A 27,827-nucleotide genomic window follows, 5' to 3' on the forward strand; every position below is an offset into this window, starting at 1 on the left:
AAGAGGTCCAGATAGATTCTTCCTTAGTCAAGCACTCAGCACTCCTCTTTGCTTGGAGTACTGAACATTGGCTCTGCGTCTTATGTCTCATGTCTATTGACTGCCAGCCTGGCTGTGCTACAATGACGGAGAGCTCCATGAGGAAGAACACATCTGTCCCTGCATATAACGCTGTCCTGGCGTGTGAGCCTCATACATATAACATGCGTTGTCCTTCACAGACGTGGATGAGTGTGTGACGGGAACACATAACTGTAGCGGCTCCGAGACTTGCTTCAATATCCAAGGAGGATTCAAGTGTCTTCTCTTTGAATGTCCCAAGAATTACCGCAAAGCGATTGAGACGTAAGTAAAGCGCCTTGTATCTGCCGGATGTACGCAGATCTGCAGGTCCGAATATTCACATCGGATTGACGCAGTCACAAGAACAGAGTTTACAAAATACCTCAGAAATAACTAGAGTGAAAAACCTAATTTGTCACCTTCTTCCTACACAATATATATTCAGCTCCTCACTGATCTCCCCTAGATGAAACCTCCAGCAGATACAACAATGGGTAGATTGTATTTAATACAGCAGCCTGAACATCTTTCAAAGCCAATAGTCCCAGCTATTCGCTCTAACCCCTATTTTGGCATTAAATTTTTTTTTTTTACAGAATTAGGGCTTATTCAGACAACCGTATATCGGCTGGGTATTCACGCCGGCCGATATACGGTGTCCCTCTCTGCAGGGGGAGGAGGCTGGAAGAGCCGTGAGCAGTGCTCTGAGCTCCTGTCCCCTCTCCGCCCCTCTGAACTTGCAATGAGAGGGGGCGGGGCTAAGTTGGGGTTTAATTAGCTCCGCCCCTGTCCCACCTCCCCTTATTGCAAATAGTGCAGAGGGGCGGAGAGGGGGTGGAGAGGAGGCAGAGAGAGGGCGGGAGCTCAGAGCACTGCTCCTGCCTCTTCCTGCCTCCTCCTTGTGCAGAGAGAGACGCCGTATATAGGTTGGCGTGAATACCCGGCCGATATACGGTCGTCTGAATGCACCCTTAAGAAGAGGAAAAATAAAAAAGAAAGCCATTTAGGTACCACACACAGCAATGACTGCGGCTGCAGGGAGAAAAGACCCCCATATATGATAGAAAGCAAAGGAGACCACAGATTCCTCTGCTGCCCCCCGCTCTGCACCCAGGCATGACCGCTATAAACTCCATATTCCTGACCCCAATTCCAATAGTTGTAGTTCTGATACTTTAAGAGCTGCAGACAGAATCCTGGCTTTTAAATGCTACCAAAGTCATGTTGATACTGTAGCACTAATCGGACCAGAGCAACAGTCGTTTGAACTACAGCGAGTTCTGTTCTTCCAAAACTATAATGCTATTGATTAAATGGCTAGGCTGGCGTTCCCTCTCTTCCTCAGTTCTGACTTTACCCGGGGCACATGCCCCACCTAACCCCACCCCCTCTAGCTACACCCCTGAGGCACAGGAGAGGCAGGAGGCTGTGCATGTGCAGTAGCATGCAGTATGTCACAGGCATTTGTCTGAAGTCCGGCTGACTACAAGGAGGGGCAAATGTGACCTCAGAATGTCTGATTGTCGGGGATTTCAGGATAAATCAACCTAAAACTAATATCCATGTCCTGTAAATGACTGTAAGTGTGTACAGGTGACTATAGGACTGTAGATAACTGTCTAATGACTGCTGGTCTGTCTCTAAGGTTTTGTGTGGTGTGTAGTTTCTGTGTTCATGAGGCTGCATTTGCATATATATCTCATAGACGCTTTACTTCCAGGTCTCTAGGCCAAGCAAACTTTTTGGAATATTTTTTAACACTCAACTCCAGTCTGGAGATAGAAAGTCTCATTAAGGCCTCCTTCACATCAGTGTTGGTTTCGTTCGGAACCTCCTTCGCTGAGTTCTGCAAAAAAGAAACAGGACAAACACCCCCCCCCCCCCCGCAGCATGCTGCGCTATTTCAGCTGGGCCAGAAACCAAATGGATCCTATTATAGTCAGTGAGGTCCGCTCGGTTCCATCATATGGCGGTTTAATTCGGCCACTGGTTCCATTTTCCTCCTCCCTAGTCCTAATAATGCAGGTTGACATGGAGAAAGTCATGACATGACTGGTGCCAAGCTTTTAATACCCTACTGCCAGCATGGTGCCAAACCACTTGTGAACAGAATGGTTGCTATGGATACACCGATTTACAACTACAGTTTTGTATCTGAGTCTCCATAGCAACCAATCTGTTTCAGACTACTTAGGCCTTAAAGGAATTTTTTAGGATTTTAAATTGATCGCCTATCCTTAAAGTGGACACATGGACACTGGCTTTGGGCAAGTATCCATGTGTTTACCATAGGCAGACGGAGGTAGGCTGCTGCCAGATAGCTTTAGTGGCAACTTATCTCTGGGCAGTACAAAAGGATCGGATGTTGAAATTGAACGTGCCTGATTCTTCTTCCCCCAAACATCACCTGTCGGGTAAAGGAGGCCCCCATAGACACATGGTATGGTTATGGGCCTTCAGGAAAACTCATCAATGTTTGATTGGTGGGGGACATTCTGAGCCTTACAGCTCTTTTATTAGCCTAGTCTGTCCGTTTTCCCTTCAAATCCCCTTCTGTTATACAGCCAAGAGAATATATTGCTAGAGAAATCTGTATTCACCTCATTGCATAGCAGAACAGGCAGTAGAGGGCGCTCCAGCTGTGTCTGCACCTGTTCTCTATAGAGAAGCTGCAGACACAACCGTTCCCATAGAACACTTTATTCATAAAGTTTGTTTTATACATTTTATTGCGTTTTACACACAATTCCTGCTGCGCCCCACATCCTTTCCCAGTATTGTTTGTTTCTGGACAATGCGCTGTGTATGGAGAGGCCATCTGCAGCATAGAATGGCTTCTCTTCTTTACAGCGCTCCCGATGCAGTGTTAGGGTGTTCATGCGTCGGGTGGTGACATGCAGTACTGTACATCCGATGAAAGGAGAGCACCTACAGGGAGCGGATGCGCTATGATAGGGAGAAGCCATTAGCATAGAATAGCTTCTCCATACACAGCGTGCTGCCAGGGGAAGAACAGTGCTGGGGATCGATACCCTGTTTCCCTGAAAATAAGACATAGCACGATTTTCCAAAATTTTTGAGGATGCAAAATGATTTTTCATGCTTTTTGAGGATGCTTGAAATATAAGCCCTACTCCAAAATTAAGCCCTGCTAACAGTTAATTAAAAAAGTCAATTTAAATAGTGTCCAGGCAGCTATACATGTAAAAAAGTTAAACCTTTTTGAAGAAAAATTAATATAAGACACTGTCTTATTTTCGGGGAAACACGGTAGATAGATGTGGGCACAGCAGGAATTATGTGTAAAGCAGGCTTTCTGAATAACGTCCCTTATGGGAACAGCTGTGTCTGCAGCTATACTGTAAAGAACTATAGCGCCCTCTACTGCCTGTTCTGCTGCACAGTGGATTTAATACAGATTCCCAATGCAAAGCAAAAGTGGGATTCTGATGGGAAAATGTAGAGAATATGTTGATAAAACCTATAGAAAAAAATGCTTAGAATCACCTATTCTGGACCCTTTTTTTTTATTTAAATGACCATTACACTTTAATTTGTCTACTCCATTCACATCAAAAGCTTCTCCAGTGTTCTGCTGCCTTCCAGTTAGCTCATGAGCTATGTGATCTCACTGCTGCCCTCTGCTGGCTCATTGTCTATATAAACTTCAAGTAGAAGTTATCGGAATTCTGAACAGCTCTGGATGTGACTAGAGTATTAGTACAAGACATATCAACCAACATATTTTCAGGCAGGATTTTGGGGGGCAAAGTAACATTAAGTAGCGGAACTTTAGTGTAAAAAGTATTCCAACGGCTTGCACTTCCCTGTTACAGACCCTTGACCTGTAGTCTCTCCTGCTCTGCTGACACGCTCGCTTCACGCGCACTAATTCTTCTCTTTTCTTGTTTCTCACTTTTCTTGCAGCCGCTGCGAGCGCTTGCCTTGTTTTGACACTGAGTGCCAGAGCCAGCCCCTGAGAATTACCTATCACCAACTATCCTTCCCCACCAACATCCCAGTCCCCACCGACATTTTCCGCATGGGCCCCTCCCATGCTCTCCCTGGCGATAACATTCAGCTGTCCATCACCAGCGGGAACGAGAAGGGTTATTTCGTCACCAAAAATGTGAACTCCCACAGCGGCCTTGTGGCCGTCCAGCAGCCAATCACAGAGCCCCAGGACTTCCTCCTAACTATCCAGATGGATCTCATTCGACATGGGACCTTGAACACGTTTATAGCCAAACTCTATGTCTTTGTCACCGCAGAGCTTTGAAGCCGTGTGCGCCCCGGGGCTCATCCTCATTACTGGTTCTTATTTTAATTTCTTTTTTTATTTTGCTTTTCCTTAGATTCAATAAAGTTGACTTTGTCGCATGCGGTTGTTGTTGGTGTGGTTTGGGACTACAAAAAGTCATAATGCCTTGATTTGTATGCATTTGATTTGCTTTAAAGGAGTCCTCAATCCTGACATGTCTGTCGAAAATACTTGTATTCTACCTGAAGTAGCCATTCTGCAGCAGTGGCATCCATGGGTTATGTGGCACACTGTCTGCTGCCCCCCATCATAATAAAAAACTATATACTGCACTGATAGGCAGTCTGCCTGTATTCTGCTGGCAGAGAAAGAGCAAGAGCACATCCACACCAGAACAGCTCAGTGAATAAAGACTATACCAGAACCAAGCACATAACATAAATACAGCAGTAGAATCAGGCTAAATATATAAATACAGCCCCAGAACTAAACCCCAGTACATAGATAAAAATGCCAGAACCAAGCGCAGTACAAACATACAATACCAGAATTAAGCTCATAACATAACTACAACCCCGGGACCAAGCTCATAAAGATAAATACAGCCCTAGAACCAAGCTCATAAGGTAAATACAGTACTAGAACCAAACTTAGTACACAAATACAGTACCAGAACCAAGCTCATAAGATAAATACAGTACCAGAACCAAGCTCAGAAGATAAATACCATACCAGAACCAAGTTTAGTAAACAAATACAGCACCAGAACCAAGCTCAGAACATAAATACAGCACCAGAATCAGGCTAAGAATATAAATACAGTCCCAGCACCAACCTCAATACATAGATGCAACAGCAGAACCAAGCTCAGTACAAGCATACAATACCAGAATTAGGCTCATAACAAAAATGCAGTACTGGAACCAAGCTCATAATATAAATACAGCACGAATGCACCTCAGTATATAAATACCACATTAGAACCAAGCTCATAAACATAAATACAGCACCAGAACCAAGTTCATAAGATAAATACAGTAACAGAACCAAGCTCAGTTCATAAATACAGCACCAGAAACAAGCTAACATAAATTCAGCAGAAGAACCAACCTCAGTATGTAAATACAGCCCCATTACCAAGATCATAAGGTAATTGCAATACCAGAATGAAGTTTAGTACCAGAAACAAGTTCATAATATAAATAAAGACCCAGAACTTATACTATAAATACAGTAGCTGAACTAAGCAATTTTGTTCCATAGGCACCTCGGCACATCATAGGGGAGAAGGCAGAGCCAAGCAGAGGATGATTCACATGCCGCACATAGGAAGAGCACCTGAACAGGCAGACTTAAGGGGGGGGGGGGGGGGGATTGCCCCCAGCCTACATCTGCCTGGTGCCCCATCTACAAGCTTCTGTCGGCACCCTGTGCGACTGCACAGGTCACATATAGCTGAGGCCAGCCGGGTTCCACAGCAGCTTTTTTTTAGAACTCTGCGTTGTGCGATTCCTGATATTTCTCCTGGAAATGTATGAGTAAATTAACAATTGGGCGTTACCATTTCTGTTTGGCACTAGGACATCTCCCTATATACTGATGATGTGTCAGTGTGTTGCGTCACATCCTATTTCTGAGGTGAATGATAACACCCAGTTGTCAATTTATTCATCCATAACCCAGAGGAACATTTCCAGATGTTTTGTAATTTTTTTTCTATTGGGAATACAAGTATCTGCTGAAATAGACAAGCCGGGAGAGGTGGGGATCCCTTCTGGGGTTTTCTACTGTAGAAACCTCATTGACATAACCCTTTTAGGGAGGTTTTCTGTCAGGATCCTTATCTCTGCCCAGGGTATCAAGCTCTAGAGGAGCTGTCCTACATTACACAGACAATAAATGGTTTAAATGCACATTGTGTAATACTCCATTTTCCCTGCGGGGGAGCTACAGGGAAACTGAACACTTACTGCCAGGTTTCCCTACAGATTACAACTGATTGCTGGGTGCCCCAGCCACTTTGTGATCATCTTATAGCCAAGAGACCCTTCTAACAAGTAGGGTTTATGCAAAGCGGAAACTAGAATACTGATGAGAAACATTTCCTGCGCTGTTAAAGAGGGTTTTCCACCATTTATACTCTTGGCATAGTGATAGGATATGTCATAAATGTATGAGTGGTTGGGGTCTACCCTGGGATGCCCAAACACATCTGAATAAAGCCTAATTGACTGGTGGAAGCAAAAGGAGCCCAACTCTTGAAAATCGGCCACATCCTTTATCTGTTAGTTGTCCTTCTATGTAAAAAATGTTACAGTAAAATTCCTTTAATCCGGCATCTATGGTACCCGAAGATTCTGGATTATCATTTGCATGGAAAATAGGTAGAGCTTCTAGAAAGGAAGCCCAAGATAAAAAAAAAGGTGAAATTCCTTTAACCACTTCCACGTCTGAGTCCTCTGTATACCAGGTGAGTGCCGGCTGTTTCAAACACCTGACAACTACAGCAAATAGCTGGGATCTGAGTTTGCTCCAATTGTGGCTTTTAGACAGCTTGCATGTTGTTCAATCCTGACTACTTTATGCATCATGTATGTAAGCTGTCAGCTGCAGCCCCCTCCCCCTTCCCCTGCAGACACACAATTTGCCCCTGTGATGTGAGCGCAAGGTGTCAATGGTTTCCATTGTAGTGCTGGGCCTAGTGAAGGCTCCCAGGTCTGCCATGTATTTAACTAGTGTGGTCTGTGAAAGTGCTTAATATGTGAACATGATAAGTACAATATACTGCAGTACTGAAGAATTGCAGTACATTGCAGAAGCGATCAAATGATCAGAAGTTAAAGTCCACTAAGATGACTTTAAAAAAAAATTAACCCTTTGCAATCCAATTTTGGATTCAGGGTTTCCTAGGGGGCTTTCTTTCTGCCATTATACAATGGCGCCATCTGCTGGCTAGAGCTAGTACTGCGGTATGGGACATGCCCTGACAACAGAGCGGCTAGTAATATACAGTAAGAATACCCTGCCGGACGTCTCCCGACATTGAAGCTGTACAGCCTTCAATCAGATTGTCTTCAGACGTCAGACAGTGGATTGGAAAGGGTTAAGTCAAATAAAAGTTTTAAAAATAAGAAAGAAATTTAAATTGAAATAATCCCAATTTCCTGCAAAAGAATTTAAAAAAAACATAATTTGTATCTTCGCATCCGAAAGGCCCAAACTAAGTGTCACACAAGCTGCTCCTATGATATCTACCCTCAGGCAGCGTATAGGACTACTCTATGTTAATGTTACACTTTTGGTCTACGTTCAGCGTATGAACCAGGGAGTGCTGCTGGCCGCATGCAGCCATACTCACCCGCTGAGCTGCCGCACACGCTAGGAGATACCCGATTGCCTAGATAAGTGAAGTCATGGTAGACGGGTTACCTATGATGAGGACTCAACATACTAAGAAGAACTGGGCATCCTTGCTTCAAAAGTATTGGCGCCCATGATAGAGACAGCAGAATGATAAACGTGCTCTTCCCCATTTATGCTGACTTTACCAACTTTCTATATGTACTACGTAATACATTTTTGGATACAGACGTTTATGGGTTAGGGTTATGATATGCGTTACTGACTGCGCCAGACACTGAGTGTAGCTAACCATGTCATGTGGACAGTGACTATGGAAATGCCATGGGGGCACTGAGGGTAGTAACTGGGGCTGACAATGTTATGGGGCACTAATGTGTGACAAGGTTATGGTGGCATTCACCGCAGCTGGCAATGTTTTAGGAGCACTGGCAGTGGCTAACAATGCTATGGAGGCACAGACAATGCCAGGCACTGACTTGGCTGGAAATGTTATGGGCCACTGAGTGTGGCTAACCGTGTGATGGAGACAATGGCTGTTAATGGAAATGTTATAGAAGCACTTACTAGCTGGCAATATAAGGAGGCTAATGACTATCCCTGACAATGTTATGGCAGCACTGACTATAACCAGCAATGCTATGGGAGTACTAACAGTGGCTGACAATATTATGGAGTCACAGGCAATGCCTGGCAGCGTTATAGAGGCTGTGAGTGAGGTTAACAAAATGTTATGGGGGCACTGACTATGGCTGATACTTGTATAAGGGGACTGACCCCAGACAATGTTACTGCAGTGGTTGACAATAGTATGGGGGCACTGACTATGGCTTACAATGTTATGGGGGCACTGACTATGGCTTACAATGTTATGGGGGCACTGACTATGGCTTACAATGTTACGGGGGCACTGACTATGGCTTACAATGCTATGGGGGCACTGACTATGGCATACAATGTTATGGGGGCACTGACTATGGCTTACAATGTTACGGGGGCACTGACTATGGCTTACAGTGTTATGGGGGCACTGACTATGGCTTACAATGTTATGGGGGCACTGACTATGGCTTACAGTGTTATGGGGGCACTGACTATGGCTTACAATGCTATGGGGGCACTGACTATGGCTTACAGTGTTATGGGGGCACTGACTATGGCTTACAGTGTTATGGGGGCACTGACTATGGCTTACAATGCTATGGGGGCACTGACTATGGTTTACAGTGTTATGGGGGCACTGACTATGGCTTACAGTGTTATGGGGGCACTGACTATGGCTGATACTTGTATAAGGGGACTGACCCCAGACAATGTTACTGCAGTGGTTGACAATAGTATGGGGGCACTGACTATGGCTTACAATGTTATGGGGGCACTGACTGTTGCTTACAATGTTATGGAGGCACTGACTATGGCTTACAATATTATGGGGGCACTGACTATGGCTTACTAGTTATGGGGGCACTGACTATGGCTTACAATATTACGGGGGCACTGACTATGGCTTACAATGTTATGGGGGTACCGACTATGGCTTACAATATTATGGGGGCACTGACTATGGCTTACAATGTTATGGAGGCACTGACTATGGCTTACAATGTTATGGAGGCACTAACTATGGCTTACAATGTTATGGGGGCACTGACTATGGCTTACAATGTTATGGGGGCACTGCCCATGGCTTACAATGTTATGGGGGCACTGACTATGGCTTACAATGTTATGGGGGCACTGACTATGGCTTACAATGTTATGGAGGCACTGACTATGGCTTACAATGTTATGGGGGCACTGACCATGGCTTACAATGTTATGGAGGCACTGACTATGGCTTACAATGTTATGGAGGTACTGACTATGGCTTACAATGTTATGGAGGCACTGACTATGGCTTACAATGTTATGGAGGTACTGACTATGTTTTACAATGTTATGGAGGTACTGACTATGGCTTACAATGTTATGGGGGCACTGACTATGGCTTACAGTGTTATGGGGGCACTGACTATGGCTTACAATGTTATGGAGGTACTGACTATGTTTTACAATGTTATGGAGGTACTGACTATGGCTTACAATGTTATGGGGGCACTGACTATGGCTTACAATGTTATGGAGGCACTGACTATGGCTTACAATGTTATGGAGCACTGACTATGGCTTACAATGTTATGGAGGCACTGACTATGGCTTACAATATTATGGGGGCACTGACTATGGCTTACAATGTTGTGGGTGCGCTGACTATGGCTTACAGTGTTGTGGGTGCGCTGACTATGGCTTACAATGTTATGGAGGCACTGACTATGGCTTACAGTGTTATGGGGGCACTGACTATGGCTTACAATGTTATGGGGGCACTGACTATGGCTTACAGTGTTATGGAGGCACTGATTATGGCATACAATGTTGTGGGTGCGCTGACTATGGCTTAAAATGTTATGGGGGCACTGACTATGGCTTACAATGTTATGGAGGCACTGACTATGGCTTACAGTGTTATGGGGGCACTGACTATGGCTTACTAGTTATGGGGGCACTGACTATGGCTTACAATGTTATGGAGGCACTGACTATGGCTTACAATGTTATGGAGGCACTAACTATGGCTTACAATGTTATGGAGGCACTAACTATGGCTTACAATGTTATGGAGGCACTGACTATGGCTTACAATGTTATGGAGGCACTGACTATGGCTTACAATGTTATGGGGCACTGACTATGGCTTACAATGTTATGGAGGCACTGACTATGGCTTACAATGTTATGGGGGCACTGCCCATGGCTTACAATGTTATGGGGGCACTGACTATGGCTTACAATGTTATGGGGGCACTGCCCATGGCTTACAATGTTATGGGGGCACTGACTATGGCTTACAATGTTATGGGGGCACTGACTATGGCTTACAATGTTATGGAGGCACTGACTATGGCTTACAATGTTATGGAGGTACTGACTATGGCTTACAATGTTATGGAGGCACTGACTATGGCATACAATGTTATGGGGGCACTGACTATGGCTTACAATGTTATGGAGGCACTGACTATGGCTTACAATGTTATGGGGGTACTGACTATGGCTTACAATGTTATGGGGCACTGACTATGGCTTACAATGTTATGGGGCACTGACTGTGGCTTACAATGTTATGGGGCACTGACTATGGCTTACAATGTTATGGAGGTACTGACTATGGCTTACAATGTTATGGAGGCACTGACTATGGCTTACAATGTTATGGGGCACTGACTATGGCTTACAATGTTATGGAGGCACTGACTGTTGCTTACAATGTTATGGAGGCACTGACTATGGCTTACAATGTTATGGAGGCACTGATTATGGCATACAATGTTATGGGGCACTGACTATGGCATACAATGTTATGGGGCACTTACTATGGCTTACAGTGTTATGGAGGCACTGATTATGGCATACAATGTTATGGGGCACTGACTATGGCATACAATGTTATGGGGCACTTACTATGGCTTACAATGTTATGGAGGCACTGATTATGGCATACAATGTTATGGGGCACTGACTATGGCATACAATGTTATGGGGCACTGACTATGGCTTACAATGTTATGGGGGCACTGACTATGGCTTACAATGTTATGGAGGCACTGACTATGGCTTACAATGTTATGGGGGCACTGACTATGGCATACAATGTTATGGGGGCACTGACTATGGCTTACAGTGTTATGGGGGCACTGACTATGGCTTACAATGTTATGGGGGCACTGACTATGGCTTACAGTGTTATGGGGGCACTGACTATGGCTTACAATGTTATGGGGGCACTGACTTTGGCTTACAGTGTTATGGAGGCACTGACTATGGCTTACAATGTTATGGGAGCACTGACTATGGCTTACAATGTTATGGGGGCACTGACTATGGCTTACAATGTTATGGAGGCACTGACTATGGCTTACAATGTTACGGGGGCACTGACTATGGCTTACAATGTTATGGGGGCACTGACTATGGCTTATAATGTTATGGGGGCACTGCCCATGGCTTACAATGTTATGGGGGCACTGACTATGGCTTACAATGTTATGGAGGCACTGACTATGGCTTACAATGTTATGGGGGCACTGACTATGGCTTACAATGTTATGGGGCACTGACTATGGCTTACAATGTTATGGAGGCACTGACTAAGGCTTACAATGTTATGGGAGCACTGACTATGGCTTACAATGTTATGGGGGCACTGACTATGGCTTACAATGTTATGGGGCACTGACTATGGCTTACAGTGTTATGGGGGCACTGACTATGGCTTACAATGTTATGGGGCACTGACTATGGCTTACAATGTTATGGGGCACTGACTATGGCTTACAATGTTATGGAGGCACTGACTAAGGCTTACAATGTTATGGGGGTACTGACTATGGCTTACAATGTTATGGGGCACTGACTGTGGCTTACAGTGTTATGGAGGCGCTGACTATGGCTTACAGTGTTATGGAGGCACTGACTATGGCATACAATGTTATGGGGCACTGACTATGGCTTACAATGTTATGGGGGCACTGATTATGGCTTACAATGTTATGGAGGCACTGACTATGGCTTACAGTGTTATGGAGGCACTGACTATGGCATACAATGTTATGGAGGCACTGACTATGGCTTACAATGTTATGGGGGCACTGACTATGGCTTACAATGTTATGGGGGCACTGATTATGGCTTACAATGTTATGGAGGCACTGACTATGGCTTACAATGTTATGGAGGCACTGACTATGGCTTACAATGTTATGGAGGCACTGACTATGGCTTACAATGTTATGGGGGCACTGACTATGGCTTACAATGTTATGGGGGCACTGACTATGGCTTACAATGTTATGGGGGCACTGACTATGGCTTACAGTGTTATGGGGGCACTGACTAAGGCTTACAATGTTATGGGGGCACTGACTATGGCTTACAGTGTTTAATGAGGCGTTGACAATGTTGTGGGAGTACTGTAACATATAATGTCTTCTAGAAGTGACCTCTTCTTGTTTCTCGGCACGCCACGTGTCGGTTATCATGCGCCATGCTTGACATTTCCTTCCTCCACATTCTAGATATGAAAGAACAGACAACAGGCGCTGCATTAAGTCCTGCCGGCCAAACGACTTCACCTGCATCACCGATCCTGTCCACTCCATATCCAACACCGTCATCTCTCTGCCCACTTTCCGGGAATTCAATCGTCCAGAAGGTGAGCCTCATGTGGATGGTCCACTAATTTACTAGCCAGGGGAGTAAAGCTCTCTCTTGCAGGCTCCCCGTGACAACACTTCCTGGCCGTGTCCCGTTCCCTTGGGGTACCTTTACTAACAGCATATTCCGCAAATGAAGACCTGCAGCAATTATGCTGGAAAACTGCAGTGGCCAAATGGTTCGGATTTGGTTGCGGTTTTTGAAGCGGATCTCCTGTGGATTTTAACCCTTGTATTTCTAGGGTTTCCGCACCAGAAATTTTCTGCAGCATGTGAAAGATTTTAGAAATCTCCTCCGCTTGGCCCGTACTGTAATTGCTGCAAACATTCCACTGCGATCCCGCCAGTAGAAATTCCGCAGCTTTTTTTCCATGTGTGAAAATGGCCGTATAATGAGAAGAAGACGGCTGCAACGGGAAATCCACACCAAAATCCGCATCAAGACCGCGTCCAAACTGCAGCATAAGGGTGGATTTTGATACAGCTTTTGATGCAGAAGCGCAGCAGATTTGTCCAATTTTGTGGATTTTGACATGATTTCAATGGATTTTTCTGCCCCATTTTCACATGGAACAGAATTACGCCGCAGGATGCAGCTAAATTCGCAGCTGTGGAATTCCACACCAAATCCGCAGGTCTAATTGCAGATTTTGATGCGAAACTGCAGGCAGGTTTTAAAGGACCAAGCACGGTAAATATACGGCACTTGGTCCAAGGCTTTAATCCCGGTAGCAGATGTGCAGCACCGGATTAAAGCCCCTGCTTCTGCAATCAAGCAGGTTGGGTTCTCAGCTGTTAGGCCTAATGTCCACGGCGGATTTGATTTGCAGGTGCCCCGCGCAGGAGATCCGCAAATCAAGCCGCCCATAGAAATGCACTAGCATGCGCAAAACAATTAAAAGAATGCAGGTGTCATTTTTCCCCGGCGTACGGATTCTACGCACGGGAAAAAAATCGCAGCATACTCCATTTTACTGCGGATTCCTGCACGGATGACTTCCATTGAAGTCAATGAAAGCCATCCAATCCGTGGCACACCCGCAGTTGACACTGTGGACATGTCGCTTATCCACGGGAAAGCAGGAAATTTGAAGGAAAAAAAAAAGAGCACTGCGCATGCGCACGGCACGTCGGCCAGCATGCTGAATGCATCCGCCATGTAGAAGAAAGAAGATCAGGACGGAGAAGACCCGCACCGCAGCCGTACAGGTAAGAAGGTAAGAAAATATCCTAAAATCTCCATGGCTGTGGGCATGGGTGGAATCTGCTGCAGGATTCCACACCTGGAATCCGTGCGTGCCTGTGGACATGAGGCCTTAGTCATAGCTGAGGACCTGGAGGAGAAGCGTTTTTTAACCACTTCTGCCTTCTCCTTTCTCTGGTACATAGCACTCAATGAGCGCTATCTACTAAGAAGTGAAAGTGGAAGTGTTTCTTCCACTACGTGACCCGGTGATCACATGACCGCCGAGATCCCCTGTTACAGCAAAACTGCAGCGTCCTAGTGGAACCTGATCAGCTCTGTTAGAGACTGTAATCACTACAGGGGGATGTTTTTTCCTGTAACTGGGGCTCCTATGGATGCCCCAGCTACAGGGGAAAAGTGTCAAATAATAAAAAAAAACAAAAAAACATGTGAATGACCCCAATAGGTCTTATATGACATCATGGGGGTCATAGATGTCAAAAATAAATTACAAAAATAAGTTCAAAAAAATTACAGACTAAAATAAAAATATATACATAAAAAAGAAAATGACCCAAAGCTGAGGCCAGCCAAGGCTCCATAAGGGAACATTGGAGATAAAAAATCACACATCGCAGAAAGATAGAGCATGCTCTCACAACATCGCATGAGTGAAAACATCGCTAATAGGAAGGAAACCGTTGTAAATCATTGGTTTCATAATCTGCATTCTTACTGACTCTCGCATCATGCGAAAAGTGCGATTTTCTCGCCTGCGTGAAACCACCTTAATAGTGACATTTTTGTGTAGTTATGGAAAGTACAGCAAACAGAAAGTGGAGGTTTTATTTGTAGCAGCCAATCAGATTTCAGCTGATTATACACAGTGGGTGGAGTCAGAGGCATGTGTTACCACCTAAGCCATCACACAAGGCACATTACCTGCCATCACTAGAGTACCATCAGCGGTCACTGGTGTTGCAATGGCGAATGGGCCCTTGCGCTGAGAGGGCACAGAGGCCGCCCTCCACCATATACAAATGCACATTCAGTGCATTAACGTCTGGTCACACAAATCACGCAGCCAGCTGTGAGACCAGCCAGAGAGGAAGCCAAAGCAGAGCGGAGCAAGATGATGATGTCATCAATGATCACTCATAATCCTGCTGCTCTTGCATCCTGCTGTACAGCAGCCGTGTCTGCAGGCCCTGCTGCTCTCCTCACCCAGAAAAGTGGTTCAGGCCCTGGGTTATCTATCTATCTATCTATCTATCTATCTATCTATCTATCTATCTATCCATCTGTCCAGCTATCTCTCATCTATCTATCTTTATACAGCTGGTATAAGTTATACATCTCCCTGTATATACTGTATAAAATTGCACACTTTACACACAATTAAAAGTGCAACAAAAGCATGTGCGGTTTTTAGTAATGTATGCAGTGTCTTAAAAACGTTTGTGGTCTTTGAATACCGCATGCAGGTTTCTTTAATGCGTTTTTCTTAATTGTGGTTCAAAAGTACAACAAAAAACATGAACACACCCTAAAGCCACTCACACACATGCATTCAGAAAGCAAAGCTCAAAATCGTGGCATTTATACTGCAATTTTGAGCAGCATTTTTGAACACCTGGTACAGCACTTTTAAATGCACCTCATCATTGTGCTGGGTGAGGAGGTCCGTTAAAAACGTGAAACACAAAAATAGAACAGGCAGCATGATTTAAGTATGGTTACAGGGGAAGGGGGGCCCAAGCTGAACTTTTGCACTAGGGGCCCTGCCTGTCATAACTAAAGTGGGCAGCCGGAGTTCCATTATTGTTTAACACTATAATTGTATTATTTGGGCACTGTCTGTTACCACATAAGACGGGTGGTGCCAATAGAAGTTACGGCACCAGAAACCAGCCAACCTAAGGCTGGTGTTGAGCACACTACTAATTCATCTTCTTATATGCTGTCTATCCGCAGAGATAATCTTCCTCCGTGCCGTGACTCCTGCATACTCCCCTGGACCTCAGCCAGACATTATATTTCATATCACTGAGGGAAACATAAGAGACTCCTTTGACATCCAGAAACGTTATATGGATGGAATCATAGTCGGTAAGTTCTTTTTACTTTTGCAATGACGGCTATAGGCCGTTTCCTAGTAAAAATGATAAAACCCCCAATTATATGCGCTCAAGGATAATCAGCTGATCGTTGCAGGTCTGGCTACTCTTAACTGTGGCAATTGGCTGCAGTGACTACTATAGGGAAAATGTAGTATTACGCGGCAGTCATTCAAATAAAGACCTCCGGCTCTGAGAGTAGCAGGAATCTAAGAAAGTAATGTGGCAACCCCTTTGGTTGTTGATATTGGCGGCTGGTTGTCACCCATACAAATATAAGTGTAGAAATAGGTACGGTGGTGGTCTGCCTATGGAGGAAGACTATGTAGCGATGTACTGTAGATATAGTATTTAGTATCCACTTCTAGAATGTGGAGGAAGGCCCCATAGCAAAATCATAACTTGGCTCAACCAAATTTGGTGAACACATAACAGTGCTACAGCATAAGCAGAGCCTGATGGTGAGGTAGGGGTAGTGAGGAGGCATTGAGGGCCCCCTTGTTGTGATGGCATGAAAATTAGTCAGGAGGAAGTTATAGAAACAGGTGGTGGCAAGAAGTGGGGAGTATGCGGCTCAGGCGCATGTGCAGCTAGAGGGACTCACTGTGGGTGTTGTAGTGACAGTAGGCCTGACCCAGTCCTAGCAATGCGCTTGTACTCGGCCACATCCAGCTGTCCATTACAGATGAATAGAGTGTCACTCCATTCTCATGATCAGCAGGGATTCCCAGTGGTCAGAAACCCAAGATCAAGCACTTTCAGCTATGCTGTGCATAGGCGATAAGTTGTTATGATGATCCGACTCCGACCCCTTTAACTACTCCCTTCCCAGTGATACATATAGATCATGGGAGGGAAGGGGTTCCGGGGTAATGGCATAAATTTACAGCATGTAGTTTGAGTGGGTTCAGTAGCTAAACCCAAGCAATCTGCAACAGAAGCCGTCTGTTAATGACAGCCGGGATCCCCCTGCAATTGTGGGGATTTGAGAAAACACCAATCCATGCTGGTAAAGGTATTCCAAGACATTTTTTTATACTGATGACCGGAGCCACTGTCACTACGGTCAGCACAGGCAGCAGAAAGTCCTAACCATAGCGCAACGGCCAGGGTTGGTACTGCAGGTGTGATGTAATCAGCCCTCTCCAACCCAATTGCAGAGGACCAATGGGTTGCCATGGCAACCTTATGGTAGTCAATAGCCTCCGGGTCTGCTATGGCTAATGATGGTTAAGAATACAGATAATATACTGCAGTACAGAAGTACTGCAGTGTATTACCTGTGTGATCATAGGATAACTGTATTCACATGAAAATTAATTAAAAACCCATTTTGTGCACTATAAAAAATATATGCATGATTGGTACCGCTGCCCCGTAAAATAAATGTAATATAATGTTTACCTCACATGGCATCTGCTATTAAAATTTCACCTCCCAAAATACAATGCTGTGTAGAATATGTACCAGTAGGAGGCACTATGCGCAATAAAGGACCTATAGTAGAGAAGTGATGTACCGCACTCAGTGCGGTGAATTCTGATGTATTTTGGCATCTACGGTGCATGGAGGCCGCAATGTTAGTGTGCGCCGCACACCTCTAGGTATGTACAAGAGGGCGGACAGTTACAAGACGGATCGAAGCCCCTTGCTGGAACAAGATTGACTCAGATTTGAAGTGTGACTTTTGGTTAAAGCTTTATGTAATGTTCAGGAGCATGTGCCCCCCCTCCTATGGGGTGAAAACATTGCCCATTGGGGTCCAGTTCAGTAAAAGTTTATCTTCATTAAATAATCTGGTGTCTGCCTGTCAGCTGCTGCATCCTGAGGCGGTCACACGAGCAGAAGGAAGAAAACGTGAAAAATGCCAAAATATACACCAAAAAATAAACTTTACTAAAAAGACTAATTAAAAATACCTAATACCATGCAAAAAGGCTTTAAAGTGTTTTTAACTTGTCTTTTTAATAAAGTTTCTGTTTTTGTGTGTATCCTGGCGTTTTGGCACCTTTTCTGTCTATTGTTCGTGCGGTCATTGGTAGCGCCAGCCACACGGGTTTCAAGGGGAATCCTGAACCGGTCGCCGGACCACCAGAGATTCATAGTGGCACAACCAGATTTGGTTGAGACTCTTCTGGCTAGGGGGCGCGCTGTAAAGTTGTGCCTCGTCTGCTTTACTGCAGCGCCTGCGTCTGACGGGAAATACTGCATTGATTTCAATGTATTTATTCCCATGAGTGATTTCTCTCTCACAACAGTGCTGCAAGATTGAAAAAGCGCTGCATTTCCTATTTTGGGGGGATTTCTCTCAAGGAATTACCATTATTTCCTATGGGATCTTAAAAAAAAATTATATTGCACTCGCACGTCACGAAAAAACCTGCGCGTAAATCTCAAGTGCACAGATGCAATGAGATTCATTTTTTTAATGCAAGATTCACAAACTTTAGGTTTCGCTTCACACTGGCGATAGGCTTACCTGCGATGTGAGAGTGAGTGAAAACGCATGATAATGAAACCAATGATTTTCAATGGTTTCCTTCTCACTTGCGATGCCTTCACTTAACCCTCGCAGCGCTAAGAAAATCTGCACTATTGACCATTGTTTTCAACCGCACAGCGTCATCGCGGGACTCTGTACAGGACCGCCGAACATCAGGTGCCAGCTGCCCTTACAGCCGGCACGCGGCGGCAGCAGTTCCAACGAGCCGCACCACTCGTCGGAACTGTTAACGCTTTTAATACCGCTGTCTATTCTGACAGCGGCATTTAACCCCTTAGTGACGCGGCCTATTTTGGCGTTGAGGACCAAACGATTTTTGGTATTTTTTCATCTCCTTTTTTTAAAAGCCATACCTTTTTTATTTTTCCGTCGATGCGGCCGTATGAGGGCTTGTTTTTTGCGTGGCGAACTGTAGTTTTTATTAGTGCTATTTTGGGGTACATTGACTATATTTTAAAACTTTTATTATTTTTTTTATGATCGTAGGGAGAGAAAACGCATCAATTCTGTCATAGATTTTTTTTTTTTAAAGCGTTAATTATGCAGCATAAATGACACAACACATTTTTTTCTGCCGGTCGGTACGGTTACAACGATATATTCTTATATATTTTATTTCTTATATTCTTTTTAGGTTTTTCCACTTTTCCACATTTTTGGAATTTTTTTAAAACTCACTGCATTCAAAGTCCTATAACTTTTTTATTTTTCCATGGACGGAGCTCTCTGAGGGCTTATTTTTTGCGAGACGAGCTGTAGTTTTAGTTGGTACCATTTTGGGGTAGGTTTTTTTAAAATCACTTTTATTGCGTTTTTTGGGAGGCAAAATGCTAAAAATTTGCATTTTGCCTCAGTTTTTTAGCATTTTTTTTAACACTTTTTGCCGTGCAGGATAAAAAGCGTGTTCAATTTATTGTACGGGTCTTTACGGACACAACGATACCAAATATGTGGTATTTTTAATTTTTTTTATGCTAATATGAGAAAAAGCATGAAAAAAAGGGTTTAACATTTTTTTTTACTTTTTTTTTTGCACTTTAATTTGCTCTTCTTTTTACACAATCTGTGTCCCTCTGAGGGACTTACACAGCAAGACTGCAGATCGCTACGATAAGGCATGGCAGGACTTCTCTCCTGCCATGCCTTATCGCTTACTATAGCGATCACAGGCTATGGCAATACAGGACGCCATAGCAACCAGCCGGGCTCTCGCAATAACATCGCGATAACCAGTGAATTTTGTCCCAAAACTGAAGGGTCACTTGATATGGTGCCATTAAAAAGTTAAAAGAAACAAGCCCTCATATATTATTAGTTTAGTGGAAAAATAAAAAGCTAGAATAAAAAAATGACAGAGAAAAAGGAAAATCTTGTAGCGGTACCAAGAAGTTAAAGGGACAGAGATCTCGTTCCATTACAGATGCCTGATGAGTAGTGGGTGCCAATCAGTGAGATGGAAAGTAACTTGCCAAAAGTGCCTTCCCCTCATTGAGCCTTATCAGCCATTCAGCAGGTCCTAGAGAGGTCACATGACGATCCACCCTGACACAGCCGGACGCGCCTCATGGGCCTGCTGATTTTGCTCACATCTTCTTAAACCTATCAGGCCATAAAATATCATAACCAAACCCATCACAATGTGTCTGGCTGTAACTAATAGGTTCAGTAAAGCATGCAGCCTTTTTATGGAGCTCCCCTTTTAGTCAGACTTATCAGCGACCGTACCGTCAATAGCCGCTTACACATTTATCATGCCGTCCCTGGAAAGCTGCAGAGGAGTCTCTGGCCGCAGAGCTGAGCCTCCGATGGAAGCCGCGCCAGATGTTTGATCCCAGAAGCATTAATGCCAGACGTTGTTAAACCTATTTAAGTTTGAGTGATTCCAGATCGCTGCGTTTGTGTCAGTTTAAAGAACTTTGGGTTTGCCCGGGGGCCAAAGCAGACGAATTCTGAAGCCATTTTACACGCGCCAAACCCCAAAGATATGTATACGCCTCTGAGGTTAGTACTACTCCTCATTGTGATCATAATGCTTGTACCCGGCCCAAACCTCACTCCAATTTCAGCTCTGACTTCTGTATGTACAATGTGTTGCTGATGAACTTAGTGATGTCTGCACGGATTTTGGCTTTGAGCTTAAAATTCACTGAGGTTTTCTATATATTGTGTCATGCAGTGCCGGCCTTAGATTAAATGGCACCCTGGGTGGATTTTTTTTGGCGCCCCCCCCCCCCCTCCTTTCATAAAAAAAAATAATATATACATATATATTGCACTGATAGGCATTCTGCCTGTATACTGCTTGTGCAGATGTGCAGAAAGCAGCAAGATAACAGTATACCCACAGAAGAACAGCTCAAGGAATAAATACTGTACAAGAACCAAGTGCAGTACATAAATACAACATCAGAACCAATACATAAAGACAGCACCAGAATCAGACTAAGTACACTTAGGCCCCCTGTCCACGGCAGTGATTACGCCGGCCGACGCTTCCCATATAATTGCTATGGAAAGCGCCGGCCCCTGTCCACGAGTGGAGAATCATTGTGATTCTCAGCTCGCGGCAGGCAATTCGTAGCATGCTGCGAATTGCCCCGATTCTCCGCGGTCAGCCTATCTATTAGATAGGGCTGACCGGCAGAGATTCGTCGGCAGCTCCTGCTCCTGGGTGGTGGCTCCCGCGTCGGGATACCACATCGCCCGTGGACAGCCGGCCTTATTGTCCCAAAAAAAAATGAAGCACCTAGAAGAAGTTGTCATTTTGCTGCAGACCCCGTCCTGCGGTACCATCTCCGACAGATCTATAAATGATGAGTTGTGGTGATTAGATGAACGGTCTTGTCACCGGAGGCCCTAAAAGTGGTTCCCCCTTGGCCTATAAGAGGCTCGCGGAGGCTCCTTGTGTGTAGTGACCTCTTCTTCCGCTTGCAGAGCTTGTTGATCACTAGACACCTCTACGACGCAGAGAAGAGATTTCACCCCGTTACCAGAGGAGGGCGCATTATTGGGGTGTGAGAAGCTGGATGGTCGTATTAAAAAATTGTCCCCCACCGGCCATTCTGACCAGACTGTTAGGAGGTGTTGGGACCAGTGGATGGGCACACAAGGTCACTCGGCTCAGGACACCCCCTACAGACCACCATTAGAGAGGAACACCTCACCAGACTGTTAAGAGGTGGTGGGACCAGTGGATGTGTGAGGGCACACAAGGTGACCTGGCTCAGGACGCCCCCTACAGACCACCAGTACAGAGAAGCATCTGACCAGACTGTTAGGGGGTGTTGGGACCAGTGGATGGGGCACACAAGGTGACCGGGGTCAGGACGCCCCCCTACAGACCACCAGTAGAGAGGACCGTCTGACCAGACTGTTAGGAGGTGTTGGGACAGTGCATGTGTGAGGGCACACAAGGTGACCGGGCTCAGGACCCCCTGACAGACCAACAGTAGAGAGGATCGTCTGACCAGACTGTTAGGAGGTGTTGGAACCAGTGGATGTGTGAGGGCATACAAGGTGACTGGGCTCGGGACCCCCAACAGACCACCAGTAGAGAGAAGCTTATGACCAGACTGTTAGTGGGTGTTGGGACCAGTGGATGAGGGCACACAAGGTGACCGGGCTCAGGATGCCCCTACAGACCACCAGTAGAGAGAAGTTTCTGACCAAACTGTTGGAAGGTGTTAGGACCAGTGGATTTGTGAGGGCACACAAGGTGACCGGGCTCAGGACGCCCCATACAGACCACCAGTAGAGAAGAACATCCGATCGTCTGAAAACCAGCAGCTTTAACTGTTTCTCTCATGAAGGCTTCCAAGAGGCAGGAGGATAATGCTCGGCCACACACACAAGGGGGTCACAAGAAGCCCCCACAACATGGTCACACTTTAATGGCTGCCCGGTCACCAGATTTATCACCAATAGAACATGTATGGGACCTTCTGAGATGCCAACTTTGATAGCCTGAGAGTGTACACGATCGAGAGGCTCAGTTACAGCAAATGTAGAGCGATATGCAGCAGGATACCATATGGAACCTGTATGCCTCCATGCCCACCCATATCACATCTTGTACCCAAGCTATAGGTGGTGAAACAGGGTATAAAAGCCTCCATGCCCACCCATATCACATCTTGTACCCAAGCTATAGGTGGTGAAACAGAGTACTAGAGCCTCCATGCCCACCCATATCACATCTTGTACCGAAGCTATAGGTGGTGAAACAGGGTACTAGAGCCTCCATGCCCACCCATATCACATCTTGTACCCAAGCTATAGGTGGTGAAACAGGGTACTAGAGCCTCCATGCCCGTCTGTATCACATCTTATATCCAAGCTAGAAGTGGTACAACAGGGTACTAGAGCCTCCATGCCCATCTGTATCACATCGTGTATCCAAGCTAGAGGCGGTACAACAGGATAGTAGAGCCTGCCTGCCTCCCTGTATCACATCTTGTATCCAAGCTAGAGGCAGTACAACAGGGTACTAGAGCCTCCATGCCCGTCTGTATCACATCTTATATCCAAGCTAGAAGTGGTACAACAGGGTACTAGAGCCTCCATGCCCATCTGTATCACATCATGTATCCAAGCTAGAGGCGGTACAACAGGATAGTAGAGCCTGCATGCCTCCCTGTATCACATCTTGTATCCAAGCTAGAGGTGGTACAACAGGGTACTAGAGCCTCCATGCCGCCTGTATCACATCTTGTATCCAAGCTAGAGGCGGTACAGCAGGGCACTAGAGCCTCCCTACAAGGGGTGAGTTTTCCACAATAAATGATCCTGTTGCTCTAATATTGTAATCACTTGTATCAGCATTACAATCAACAGAGAAAGTTTTATAGATACAATACCAGAACCAAGCTGAGTACATAAATAAAGCACACACCAACCTTAGTATATAGATACAATATTAGAACCAAGCTCATAACATAAAGCAGCTGTGTTCAGGGGTCACTGATTGGCTGGCAGCTCTGCTTCGGAACATTAGAGGGAGGAGACAAAACTTCTGCACCAGAATCGGCAGGTCTAACTGTGGGTTTGATGTGGAATTGCTGGCAGATTTCTGTCATTTTCGAATCTGCAGCAAAGTCTGCAAGTGAGCGGTGAGGATGTCGGTGCTGAACGTTCTACCGGAGGGCGTATTCTGCAATGCTGCTGAGGAATATTCCGTCCCGCGCGATTCCTTGATCTGCCCCATGTCCCGCACATTCTATCTCCTGGACTTACACATCTTCTTTCTTCTCATTCAGGTGTTGTGCGCCAGATAAAGCCCATCGTGGGTCCATTCCACACCGTCCTGAAGCTGGAGATGAACTACGTGGTGGGCGGAGTCGTCTCTCACAAGAACATCGTCAACGTCCACATATTTGTATCTGAATTCTGGTTCTAAGTGAGATCAGAATCTTCTCCTCCCATCAGTAATCACATCCCGATCTGTCTAATAAAGCCTCACATTGTCACATTAAATAAGTGCACCTCCTGGCCTGCTTGTCCAAGGGTTGGAAATGACCAAAGGCTTTTCGGATTCCCCCCTCCTGATCGACACCTCCATCAAAAAAAGACCACTTTTATATAGCGTCACTATCAATGTAGCTGATCCTCATAAAATGTGTTTTGTCCTTTACATTGAAACGGAAATATGAGAAATATTGGGCTTAATGGGGCTTAATTGGCGCAGACTGGAACTCAGCATTGTCCTGTTCCTCTGTAATTCCTCCTGCAAATTTATAAATAAATTGACAATTGGGTGTTACCATTCCTCTTGTCTAAAGGGTGTGTCTCTACACTGTCAGCACTCATTGGACAATGTCAGAGTGTAAAGGGACACACCCCTTACTGATAACACCCAGTTGTCAATGTATTCATATATTTCCAGGAGGCGTAACAGAGGAACAAAATAATATTGAACGCTAATAAATGATTCTCCAGAGTTATTACTTTGTGGAGAATTCAAGTATGTCAGGAGGGTGACAAGTCCTGGTTAAGAAATGGCTGAGAACAGCTTTCAGAGCTTTTTAGAGTTTAGGGGTAAATACCATTACTGTGTCTTGGGCATTATTTTAAGAAAGATGAAAATTTCTGCCCTAAAGAAAGTGCTTTTAACCTACAAAGGCAGTGATAGGCCGTTATTAGTACGCAGCACGTCACCAGACAGACCTCTCCAGTTTAGAATATATCTATAATGGCTCTCTTAAAGGGGTGTTAGAGGGCGAATCGCCAGCAGTGAAGTGGCCTGAAAAATAATCCTACCTTCCCCCACCCTCTTAAATCAGCGTACCTGATTATACTGAGACATTCCAAAGTCAATCCATAGAAGGTTCACATGATGGCCCCCTTAAACTGTCAAATGAAACTTCTCTTGGCTACATGAGGCTTGTATCAGCCAATCTCAAAGGGGTTGCCCCAAAATCTAAAGTTATTCCCTATCCAAAGTATCTCAAACAGGCCCAGTTTCCCCATTTCTGGTGATACTTCTTCCACCCGCAGTGACGTCACATGGAATGGAGCAATGGGCGAACATGAGTGGTTGGCACGCCATTCATTTCAATGGGGCTGACGGATATTTCCAAGTGCTTGTACTAGACTATGTCCAGCAGCCCCAATGAAAGTGAATGGAACGGCACCACGCATGCATGGCCACTGCTCCATCCAATCTCCTCCTCACTGCGAGGGGTGCAGTAAGCCTGCAGTGAGGAGGGGACACATGTGCCCCTCCCATTTTCGGGATCAGTGGGAGTCTCAGCAGGGAGACCCCCACCGATCATAAAGTTATTCATAGCCTGTGCATAGGGGAATGACTTTAGGTTTTTGGATAACCCCTTTAAGTTGTCAGAAGCTTCACATCGTTCATGCTTGTGCTGACTCACTTAGCACCCACTTAATAGTTTTTTTTATTATGGCATTGGTGGAAGTTTTGGCTGCTCTGGAATAGCATTGCATTCACTTTAATGGAGATGAGCTGCAATACCACAGACTGCCCATGAGCAAGAGGGGCGCTCTTTCTGAGGATAGAGATTCTTTTTTTGTAATGCAAGATAGATTATTTTCAGTGGGGCCCTAAAATAAGAAACTTCACATCCAATTTCTAGACCTCCAGGCCAACTACCACTGTATATGGAAGCATTTTAAAGGAGCTGTCCAGTTTTATGCCAATAAAGTTTATTGAATCATACATTTGTATAACTATGCAACAAAATTCTTGTGAAAGGGGTTTTCTAGGACTTTTACTATTGATAACTCATCCCCAAGATATGTCATAAATAGTTGATGGTCAGAAGTCCACCGCTCCGGATCCCTGATCGCTGGACCTGCTGTCCAGACAGTGCAGGCGTAGTGCAGCGTAGTGCACTGTTCTGTACTTCCTGCTGCAGGGAGTCAGCGATGATGTCATCAACATCAGGGAGATAGGATCACTGCAGCCAATCAGCAGCTCAGTTCAGCCTGTGATTACCTGCAGCAGTCACAGAATCAAAACTATAGCAAGAAGTGAAATTTCTTTCTTCCTGGATAACCCCTTTAAATAGGACCTGCCATCTCCTCAGGTCAGCGCGGCGGATTGCATAGCTTTGCATCTGCACCCCTGCTGGCTCTATCTAGGGTTGCCACTGATGCCATTATTTACTGTGAGCACCTCCAACCGGGCAGCAACCATCACAGCAAGAAGTTTACACACTGAAGTAGGTCCGGTCTGGAAATCACTGCTGCTGTATGCAGAGACCCTGCTTACCTCCCTGGCTTCTGCACTGCTTACTGTAGGGAGGGAAAGAGGGTCTGCACACAGCAGCTGCTTTAGGAAACAAACTACTTGTTGCCATGGTTGTTGTTAAAAAGTAAGAGAGGCACACTACTACTATTGTGGTCATGAAGAGGGGCACTATTACTATTGGGGCCACTAACAATGGCACCATTATTATTTGGGCCACTAAGGAGCACACTCTTAAAATTGGGGCCACTAAGGGGAGACAATATTGCTATTGGGGCCACTAAGGGGCATACTTTTACCACTGAGGCTACTGAGAAGGAGTACTGTTTCTATAAGGGCCACTGAGGGGGGGGGGCCCTATTACTATAGGAGCCACTGAGAGTGCATGCAATTACTATAGGGGCTGCTGGAATAAAGGAGGTAAAATGATACATTGTGATAAGCCATTCCCCGTCTTACATCGGTCAGTAGTTTGGGAACAAAGTGGCAACCCTAGCTCTATCTCAGCTTTTCCTTTCTCTCTACTCCCCCTGTTTCCCTGTGCCGTTAGATTTGGCTACAGTCACTTTGAATTTGTCAAGTGGGCGGTCCCAGCTGCTCGTTGTCAATGGACGATGTCAGATATGATTGAAAGTGAGCAGACAAGACTTGGGGGGAGTAGAAAGACGAGAAAAGACAGTCAGTGGGGCAGCTATGGCAAAGCTATGCAGCCGGCCGGCTGACCGAGGCCATGACTACCCCCTTTAAGCTTTAGTAACAGGACTGGATGGTCCCTTTAAGTCATTATTTTTGGAGAAACTAATTTTATTTTTGCTAATGAGTGATGTAAATAGATTGAGTTGGGATTGATACTGGTAGCTGCAGATGTTATTTCATGCAATGCTGGCTGCTTGGCACCGCATGCTGGACTTGTCTGCCTTCTGTGTACCCAGCTCCTAACCACAGGCATGCACAAATATCTGCTATTATTCCGTTTCAGCTCGGTAGCGATTCATTTGAGGGTTGTATGATATTATTATGAATCTGATCGTGTGGTTTGTGTTAATGGTATAATAAATAGCTGGATTATTGTAGGCTTTGTGCTTTTTTACCTTGCAGATACCCACTTCATGTTACATAAGTGAATGTCCAACCTAAGCAGCTAGAGTGAAATAACACAATCCACCATTAGATGGAGCCGTGCTCCCTCTGAGCCAGGGGGGTTAAACTCATTTTCACCAAGGGCCACATCAGCTTAATGGTTGACCATTTATTAGGGCTCATTCACACGGCTGTATTTGCGCTACATATTATGCGTGCAATATGAACAGCCAGAAATGCTATCGTTTCCCCTTAGGGAGAGCACCTAGAAGGTGAGTGAGTAAGGAGACTTATAAG

At 45.2% G+C, this 27,827-nt stretch overlaps 1 protein-coding gene across 2 annotated transcripts in view; it reads left to right on the forward strand.

The window, feature by feature from the left end:
• FBLN1 (fibulin 1) overlaps window positions 1–27,523 on the forward strand; it is an 80,974-nt gene extending 53,451 nt beyond the window's left edge. The window contains exons 14-17 of one of the 2 annotated variants that reach the window (XM_066590210.1): window positions 222–345; window positions 12,799–12,935; window positions 16,097–16,231; window positions 23,998–27,523. In XM_066590210.1, coding sequence (XP_066446307.1) covers window positions 222–345; window positions 12,799–12,935; window positions 16,097–16,231; window positions 23,998–24,137 — 536 coding nt within the window. In that variant the 3' untranslated portion in view covers window positions 24,138–27,523. Of the gene's footprint in view, window positions 1–221; window positions 346–3,990; window positions 4,444–12,798; window positions 12,936–16,096; window positions 16,232–23,997 lie in introns of those variants that run through there. The other variant, XM_066590211.1, reaches the window with a different exon arrangement.
• The last annotated feature ends 304 nt before the right edge of the window (window positions 27,524–27,827 follow it).

The sequence above is a fragment of the Eleutherodactylus coqui genome, chromosome 2 (assembly GCF_035609145.1).
Source record: "Eleutherodactylus coqui strain aEleCoq1 chromosome 2, aEleCoq1.hap1, whole genome shotgun sequence".
Taxonomy (NCBI): Eukaryota; Metazoa; Chordata; class Amphibia; order Anura; family Eleutherodactylidae; genus Eleutherodactylus; species Eleutherodactylus coqui.